The following is a 9,604-nucleotide window of genomic DNA, read 5'->3' as shown; positions in this document are numbered from 1 at the left end:
GACTCCCTCTTCTGGTGTGTCTGAAGACAGCTACAGTGTACTTACATATAATAGATAAGTAAATCTTTGAAAAAAAAAAAAGAAAGTTAAATATATGTCGTTAATTATTTGATTAGTAGAAGTACACGCTGTTACTACTTATGTTTATCTGCCTTTTTCTACAACCTTCCAAGGAGGAGAAATGGTGAGCTGGCAAACAACTGAGGAAAAACAAAAACGAAAACAAAAACAAAAACAAAAACCTAGGGAAAGGCTCAATGCCAAGCTTCGTCAATAGCCTAAGTCCCACAGAAGGCAAGGCGGTTCTTTCCCTTTCTCAAGATGGCGCCCCTGGCGACAGGGCGGGCACGAGCGCAAAGCGCTCTGGGAGCGGAAGTCGACTGTGCAGCGGCGGTCAAACCGGAAGGGGAGGTGCTGGGGCCTGGAGGAGCGGCCTGTGTCGCTGCGGTTGCTGGTGTTTGCGGGTTGCAGGGAGCCGGGCCGGTGGTCGGGCTGTGTCGCGATGCCGGAGCTGGCGGTGCAGAAGGTGGTGGTTCACCCCCTGGTGCTGCTCAGTGTGGTGGATCATTTCAACCGGTGAGCGGGTGGCGCGTGGCGGCCACACGGCGCAGGGCTGCTGAGTCACGGGCGCGCCGGGCACAAACGCGGCGGCCGGGGACACGGGTTGGGACAAGCGACCCCAGCGGCTCCACACCGCGGTGCTCGGTACCCATTGACAGCCTCGCACCCCCACCGAGGCCGCCACTCCTGAGTCTGGCCCGCCTGGCGAGGCCCCGGAGCCGGAACGATGCTACCCGCCGAGGCCGCGCCTTTTCCCAGAACGGCTGGGCGCCGTTTAAGACCGAGCTTCAGTCTCGTGTGCCCGTGCCTGTAAAAGCTGTCACTGAAACCCCGGTCTCGGAGTCCCCGATGAACGATTTTCTGGATGAGGCAGGGATCATAGCCAAGTTTCGATTTGGGATTCTGGTCGAATGGTACCTTTAAAATGGGAATGAATAAGGTGTCGGCTTGTTCCTCTAAAAACGAGGCAGGTGCAGATTGGGGCCAGCCTACAGTTCCCTTGGGTAGCTCACTGCCACCCTTGCCTGCTCCAGCCGTTCATCCGGCCAGACCTGTTGCACGTGTTCGGAAGTTTTACAAGATAATTAGTGTGAGGAGTTAACAAATATGAAGGTCCAGTAGGGAGTCTACTTGCAGTCAAGTCGGCGCTAGTGCCTGGTCTGAAGCAGGCTTTGTGCAGCTAACTCAACCAGAGCCAAAAAAAAAAAAAAAAAAAAAAAACCTCAAGACGGAGCCTTTTGAGTCTGAATTCAGTTGTATTGTTCGGAATGCCTGGGATACTAGGGGCCCTGATGGGGTGAACACTGTTTAAGCTTTATTTTAACAATTGGTAAGAATGGGGGGGGGGGGTGCAGACACTGTTGGTAGTTGTATCAAGGAACAGATGGAGGGGCTTTAAAGACTCGTGGATGAAGTTTCCTTTGGCATGTGGAAACTCGTTGTTTGAAGTAGTTTTAGTGGGTTAGAGAGGTGTAATGTTACTTTCACTGTGGCTTGTGTGTTTCCTTAGCATAGAATTAAGTTGTTTCCAAATATGCAGTTTGTTAGTGGCTAAAGAAAACAATTCTTGCTGGGCGTGATGGCGCATGCCTTTAATCCCAGCACCCCGGAGGCAGAGGCAGGCGGATTTCTGAGTTCGAGGCCAGCCTGGTCTACAAAGTGAGTTCCAGGACAGCCAAGACTACACAGAGAAACCCTGTCTCGGAAAAAAAAAAAAACAAAAACAAAACAAACAAACAAAAAAAAACAAAACTGGTACTTCTCTTAGATCTTCATCCCTGGAGAGATTTCAGTGTAGCGAGGAGGGGAAAGAGTTTAAAGGATAAAGCTGAGAAAAAGAAAAACAAGCATGACTTTTTCTCCAAGGGAGTATCTGGAATCTTTAGAAAGTATCCTTCCAATGCGGGTTGGGGTGTTTCCTTATCTTTCCTACGGGAACTAACCTGTTACATTTGTTTATGGACCTTAGGTCCGACATAAACTAAATTGTATCTTTGTTGTTGATACTTGCTACTCAGTCGCAAGTAATAGCTTTTTCGATGAGTGTCTGTGACTGACCACCTGTTTTTCTCACTCAGAATTGGCAAGGTTGGAAACCAGAAGCGGGTAGTTGGTGTGCTTTTGGGATCATGGCAAAAGAAAGTACTTGATGTATCCAACAGTTTTGCAGGTAAAGGATAAGCTTTTGATTTTGCTGAGCATGGTTAGAATGTCTGTTTACTCACAAAAAAGGGGAAAAAAAGTGAGCAGGGTAGTGGTGGCGCGCTCCTTTAATCCCAGCACTTGGGAGGCAGAGGCAGGCGGATTTCTGAGTTCGTGGGCAGCCTGGTCTACAAAGTGAGTTGTAGGACAGCCAGGGCTACACAGAGAAACCCTGTCTCGAAACACCTCCCCCCCCCCCCCAAAAAAAAGAACTTTTTTACTACAGTCTGAAGCTCCTATTTCAGAATTGCTGATACGTAGGAAAGGGAGACCGATGGCTCCACACTAGTCTCTGTTGTAGCTTCTCAGCTCAGCTGTTGGAGTGCAAGGGCTGCTACAGACTGTGTCACGGTAGCCTGGCTGCATTTCAGAACAAGCCATCGGGTAGCTTGTCAGCTCCAGCACTAAACATTTGAACCCTGGCTTTGGTGGAGCAAGGAGAGAGATGGGGACTGTTTCCCTTACACTCGGTAATGAATCGGTGCCAGAACATTGCGTTTAGGCTCCGTGTGTTATTTATTGCCAGCAGGATCTGTGATCTTTAAAGAGACCATGCAGGAATTGGGCCTTTAGCAGGTCAGAGAGTGTGTCCTTTTTAAGGGGTACCTCCTTGGGGTACCTCAGTCTTTAGCATTTTAAGAGAAGCTGGGAGTGGGGAGGTTTTGAATGAAGGCGAAGCAGTACTGCCCTGGACAGTTCACATAGTGAGGCAGGTGCTGCTGAGGTTCCACGGTGGCTGAACTTGTAGCTCTAGGCAAAGTCTTTCATTTTCTCTTTTTCCCTTTCTCTCTTTAGTACCTTTTGATGAAGATGACAAAGATGATTCTGTCTGGTTTTTAGACCATGATTATTTGGAAAACATGTATGGGATGTTCAAGAAGGTCAATGGTAAGTCTGAGTTTCTAAGTGTGTGTGTGTGTGTGTGTGTGTGTGTGTGTGTGTGTATGTGTATGTGTGTGTGTGTCTGTGTCTGTGTGTGTGTGTGTATGTGTGTGTGTCTGTGTGTGTGTGTCTGTGTGTGTGTGTGTGTGTCTGTGTGTGTGTGTGTGTGTGTGTCTGTGTGTGTGTGTGTGTAAACCTGGTCTTTTTGTATATTGTCAAGGGTTGATTCACTTAGCTGGACCAAGTGAAAATAGACTAGTGGTAATAAAAAACTGAGGTAGAATAAATAAACCACAGTCGGAGTCTAAGGCTGTGTAGACCACCCAAGCTGGAGGCTGGGCTGGCCCTCACGGCTGCCTGCCCTAGCGCCTTAGTTGTAGTAAAGTGTGTTGATGTTATTTCAGTGGAGCTATCAAGTCTCTGGATCCACTCACCCACCCCACACCACACAGCTGCTCTCTGGGGGGAACTTGAATTTATTCATTCTTGCTCTGGAACTGATGTGTCACATCACGTGTGACTGGCCCCTAAGCAAGTCTGGGAGACAGATGCCTCTGGGCTGCACAGTGCTTACCCTCTAAGAATTCTGTTTTGGAGTTTTAAGTTTCACAAATGTGTCAGGGTTTATTTTTGTGTCTAATTCTCAAAGAGGTGGAAAGCCTAAGTAAGTGCTGGTGTTCTTATTGTTTGCGAGTCGGCTGCACAAATCTTGATGAAATAGTTAAAACTTACTAAGGTTTTGCTTCCCAGCCAGAGAAAGGATAGTTGGGTGGTACCACACAGGCCCCAAACTGCACAAGAATGATATCGCCATCAATGAACTCATGAAGAGATACTGCCCCAACTCAGTAAGTAACTGTTGTCACAGCACTGTGATGCCCTCTGCTCCCTACTCAAGTAACAGCCTCCTCAGAAGACCTGGGTAGCAAAGTCCTGTTGCTTTTCCAAAGCCTTTGGCAGTAATGTGTTGTTCTAAGTTATGATTTGCTGTGACCTAGAGTATTTAACGGCACCTGCTTGTGCCCTGTGTATAACAACTTAATCCTCTCAGAAACTGGATGTTGTCTTTGTAAATGAGGGAACTAAAGTGAAGAATGGCTCATGCATGGGCCAGCAGGGTGGCCATGTGAGTGAGGAAAGGCCCTGTTTCCAAACCCACACTGGAGGGAACCAACTCCCACAATTCTGTATGTTCTCTCTCTCTCTATATATATATATATAGAGAGAGAGAGAGAGAGCAAAAGGCAATATTTAAGTGTAAATAGTTTGAAAAGGGACCTGGGAGGGAGGCAGAGCTGAATGAAATAACTGGATCATGTGAAATGTAAACTTATTTTTGCTGAACATCTGGCTTGTTTCTAATTGAATGAAGAAAATGGTCTGAGTAGTCAGAAGAAGGCTTAAAAGTTGTACCTTGTGTTAAAAGGAAGCCACGTGCTAAACTGTTTTTCTTCCAGGTATTGGTCATTATCGACGTGAAGCCAAAGGACCTAGGACTTCCCACCGAAGCCTACATCTCAGTGGAGGAAGTTCATGACGTAAGTCACCTGCTTTGGGCTGGAGATTGGGTTAGCAAGTTCTTGGGTGAGTTTGGGGGCTTTTTGGTTTGGTTTGGTTTGGTTTTCCATGTTCAATTTAACAAACCTTTCACTCTCTATGACAAAGAGAAGGTTGAGTCCTGCTATCAGACCAGCCTTGAGTTTTTTAAACATCTAATTCTAGAAATAGAAAATGACAGAGAAACCTGCGATCCTTTTTCACTAAGGAAACTGAAGCCTTAGCTGGGCGTGGTGGCGCACGCCTTTAATCCCAGCACTCAGGAGGCAGAGGCAGGCAGATTTCTGAGTTCAAGGCCAGCCTGGTCTACAAAGTGAGTTCCAGGACAGCCAGGGCTACACAGAGAAACCCTGTCTTGAAACTGAAGCCTTGAGTAGTGAGGTGGACCCCAGAATCGTCATTGAGACCAAGCAGTTGCGTGGTTACACAGAGACTTTCACAAGGGAAAGGCCAGGCCTGCTGCAGTGTGCAGTGTCCTCCTGAGATGCAGTCCCTTCAGACAGGCTCTGGGCTTTCAAACATAGCAAGACAGAGCTGTCAAGCACCAGGTGGCAAAACCTGTGGTCTTTGCGGCTGGGGTTGCGTTGAGTAGAGCACTGAGCAGGAGGTGGCCTTTCTTTCTCTATCCTCAGGAGAGCTGGGTGGGGGCTCTTAGAACCTGATGTGACAGGGTTGGGAGGATGGGCACAGAGTATTTATCAGTGTGTCCAAGGAGCCTGGTCTTCAGAGTCAAGAGGGATTAAGAGTAATATTTCTTACTATGTTCTTTTGAATTTGAAAAGAGATGTTCTAGGATGGTGCCCTGCCTGCCTTACACTAAGCCTTGTCCTGTTCTTTTGCAGCCCCAAGGAGCTTAGATCCAGATGTTGTTTGGTTGCAGTAAAGCTTTTATCCCTGGTCCTGACCAAGTTGTCAGGAAGTTCTAGAAGCGTAGAAGGCTCAGGCCATCCTAGTGTGCAAAGACTAGAGTGACTTGAGGGAATCCTCACACTGTCCTGAGTGACATGAAGACCAGCTGCACTTCCAGCAGGTCCAGTGTGCAGTGTGACTTGAGAGACTTGCCCAAGGCACTACGGCTCACTTAGCACAAACTGGTGGATCCCTGCAGTCTGTAGAGCCCTCATCGAAGGACATGGCCTGTGCTAGCAACAGGGCTAAAATGTGTCTTCTCTGGTTCCACCATTGAGTCACCAGATGTCAAGTGACCCAACCCCTCAGTGGATGCTTTAATTCAAATTAGTTACTCCCTTTATTACATTGGGGCTCCTGGGTCATGTGATCCAGGGGACAAAGTTAATTTAGATGTGTTGGCATGAGTGTGCCTCAAGTGTGTGTATTCTGTATTTTCCACTCTAGAAATAACCAAACTCTTAACCTGCGTCTTCCCAGCCGTGCCCCACCCCCACCAGTGTGGACTTCAGGGAATACCACAGTTTCCCTTGACAAGAAAACTTTGTTCAGAGAACAGCATAGTGGCAGCACCGTGCAAACAGGCTAGCAGCAGTGTCCACAGACCTGACTTAGCCTTGAGGGCTTATTTTTCAAAAAGAACCTGACCCCACCATTGCTGTGGAAGTCTTTGTCGTATAGCCATGAAACGGTCTAACTGCCAAAGATTCGGGTATGAGAAGAGAGACATTGCTGGTTGAAAATAAGTAACAGTTAAGCCTCTTCTCACAGGATGGGACGCCAACGTCAAAAACTTTTGAGCATGTGACTAGCGAGATTGGAGCAGAGGAGGCGGAGGAAGTCGGAGTGGAGCACTTACTAAGGTGAGTCTGCGGAGCCCAGCGGTGAGGAACACTAAGGACCTGGGTTCAGTTTGCAGCTCACAGCCACCGTGACTCCAGTTCCAAGGCATCTCATGCCCTCTTCTAACCTCCATGGGCTGGGGACCCAAACCTGCTGTCCATGTGGAGAAGCTGCCAGGCTGGGCATGGTGGTGCACACTTAGAATCCCAGTGCTTAGGAGGCGGAAGCTGATGGATCTCGGAATTTGAAGCCAGCTTTTTTGGGGGTGGGGGGTTGGGGAGCAGTTGGACAGTACCAGAGTCAGCTGTAGCATGTGACCTCGGGTCAGGTGTCATCCTGTTATGTGCTATGCTTCTTTCTCTTGGTCTAGCCCTTTGGTTTCTTTCTTTCTGGTTTTTAAAATGGCCTCACTGTAGCCCAAGTTAGTCAAGTTCACAGTCCTCTTGCCTCATCCTGCAAGGTGCTAGGAGTAAAGGCCGGAGCTTCCACTTCCAGCCCTTAGATGTCTTCCAAACCAGTGCGGTTGAGCACGCTTTCCTCTGGAGTATCTTGACTGAGGATGTGTGACTGACAGCATTCCTTGTCCAGAATTCATAGTGCTGACTGTGACAGAATGCAGGTGTGTAAGCGCAGGCCTGTGCTCTCCAGGTAATAGTGTTTCTGCAGAGGACCTTCATCCTGGGGCAGGATCTGTGTATAAGCCATACTTGAAAGACTTCATTTTCACCTACCACTAATCCTGGTTTTGAAGATGGCCACTGACTGATTTAAGTTGCTCAACATTGTAGCAAAGCAGGTGGGAAAGTGTCATCCTTTATAAACCAGAGAAGCCACAGTACCAAGGTTAGCTGTGAGGGCTGGAGGGATGGGTGGCTGGTGTCACTGGGAACCTGAGTTCAGTCCCCTGCAGCCCTGTCAGCTGCAGGGGACTCTGATGTTGTCTTCTGGCCCCACACACATAAGTTGCCAGAGACCCAGATGACCAGAAAGTTGTTGTAGCTCTGAACTGTTGTCCCAGACCATCCTTACATTGTGGGCAATGTGGGCTGATGCCTTTCTGCCTTTCTTATGGGCTGTTGCAGAGACATCAAGGACACTACAGTGGGGACTCTCTCCCAGCGGATCACAAACCAGGTCCATGGCTTGAAGGGACTGAACTCCAAGCTCCTGGATATCAGGAGCTACCTGGAGAAGGTAGCCAGCGGCAAGCTGCCCATCAACCACCAGATCATATACCAGCTGCAGGACGTCTTCAACCTGCTGCCGGACGCCAGCCTGCAGGAGTTTGTCAAGGCCTTCTACCTGAAGACCAATGACCAGATGGTGGTGGTGTACCTGGCCTCGCTGATCCGCTCTGTGGTCGCCTTGCATAACCTCATCAACAACAAGATTGCCAACCGGGATGCCGAGAAGAAGGAGGGACAGGAAAAGGAGGAGAGCAAGAAGGAGAGAAAAGACGACAAAGAGAAGGAGAAGAGCGACGCAGCGAAGAAAGAAGAGAAAAAGGAGAAAAAGTAAATGGTGTAGCTTTTTTAATTAGTAAATTAAAATCTTATAACCATAACTCCGTGTGCCACTAGGAGGGTCCTTTGTCACATTCAGTGCTTGTGGACAAGCGCTCTGCCCTGGTCACCCTTGCTGTGGCATTGTGGAGATGAGTGGACAAAAGGACGGATCTCAGCCCTACGATACAGCTTCAGTTGCATGAGTTGGGGGTGTGGTGGCTCAGGTGTCCGACTTCATGAGGAGAACAACCTAGCCTTGGGCACTCTTCCTTTTATCCTTGAAAGGGATTTTTTTTCCTATCTTACAAGATCCATGGGATCTGTTGGTTGTAATTTTCATAATTGCTAAATGGAATTCATGGATCCCATACAATGCCGCCCAACACTTGAGCTTGGACCCTTGTGAACTTTTGAGACCACACCACCTTTTGGACCTGTAACTAGCATTCTTAGGGCTTGGGGTCCAAGGCCATGTATTGTTTACCTTCAAAGATACAATTAAATGGCTTGGTTTTTATGTCTGTGTCCTAGTGGTTTGTGTTATTTTAAGAAGCAAGGGAAATGATCTTCAGTTGTTGCTGCAGGGAGTCCTGAGAACACGGGGCAGTAGGTTAACAGTTAGCTAGGAATGGGATGCTGAGAGATGGGCCAGCCCCAGTGAGTGTGGACAGGAATTGGACATAGGCTAATCACCCAGCTCTCAATTCCCTTTTGCTTTGTTTTGGGCTTTTTTGGTTTTTGTTTTGTTTTGTTTTTGAGACAAAGTTTCACTGTGTAGCCCTGGTTATCCTCCCAAGTTATCCTCCACCACCATAACTCAGCTTGTCAGGTCCTTCCTTGAACACCTGCTACATCCTTGAGAATTCTCAAGTGTACCCTTGGGTTAAAATGTTGACAAATTTTAAAGTGCTATAACAAAAAGTCAACTAAATCTTGGTCAAATGAATGGGATTAAGCCTCAAAGAGATCAGAAGGATAAATGACCCATAGATTACCAAAGGGCCAGTCAGTGCACACGTGGGTGTCCACAGAAAAATGTAAAGGGCCGTAGGTAAAGCCTGTGTTAGGGTCACTAACGTTCATTGAGACTAAGATAAAAAGAGCAAATGACAGTTTTTATTTAGTCTAGAATCCAGATGCTTGCCACCTCCTAATTGGATAAAAGAACTGAATAATACATAACTTAGATTTGAGAGAGGTTCACAAGGGCATCCTCAGGTCACCTGGCGTGGCTGCTGGGTTGTCTTCAGTAGGGCGACTGCTGGTACACTGCTGTATGTGGTCCTAAGTCAACTCACTGGGTCACACCCACCCACAAGGGTTGTGAAAATAGGAAGGGGGCTAACGGGTGGATACCACCAAAGTGCAGACGTATAAAAATGTCAAAATGGAGCCGTTGTACTCTGATACGTGCTAGTGAGAAACTGAAGGTGACATCGACCCCAAATCAGAGTGGACCATTTGACATGGGGTTGCCATGTTTAGAACAGGCAGATGGAGAAGAAACTGGGCAGTTCACTTTTTCTCCAGGGAATGAACAAAAAATAAACAGTGATGGGGAAAACCAGGATGCCATGATCCTGAAACTTGGGGCAGGAAGGCAGAGAGTCATCCAGAGAGTGGATCCTTCATAGAGAAGTGACGTC

General features: G+C 47.8%; 1 protein-coding gene across 1 annotated transcript; it reads left to right on the top strand.

The window, feature by feature from the left end:
* The first annotated feature begins 372 nt into the window (after positions 1-372).
* Positions 373-8,475, top strand: Psmd7 (proteasome (prosome, macropain) 26S subunit, non-ATPase, 7). The gene is made up of 7 exons (NM_010817.2): positions 373-576; positions 2,139-2,230; positions 3,058-3,150; positions 3,895-3,992; positions 4,602-4,682; positions 6,382-6,473; positions 7,536-8,475. Exons 1-7 carry the CDS (start codon positions 503-505, stop codon positions 7,969-7,971), a joined length of 966 nt encoding a protein of 321 aa, NP_034947.1. The 5' UTR covers positions 373-502; the 3' UTR covers positions 7,972-8,475.
* The last annotated feature ends 1,129 nt before the right edge of the window (positions 8,476-9,604 follow it).

Source organism: Mus musculus, chromosome 8 (assembly GCF_000001635.26).
Source record: "Mus musculus strain C57BL/6J chromosome 8, GRCm38.p6 C57BL/6J".
In the NCBI taxonomy this organism is placed as follows: Eukaryota; Metazoa; Chordata; class Mammalia; order Rodentia; family Muridae; genus Mus; species Mus musculus.
The sequence above is the reverse complement of the archived record's forward strand: the minus strand, read 5'-3'. Positions and strand labels throughout refer to the sequence as shown.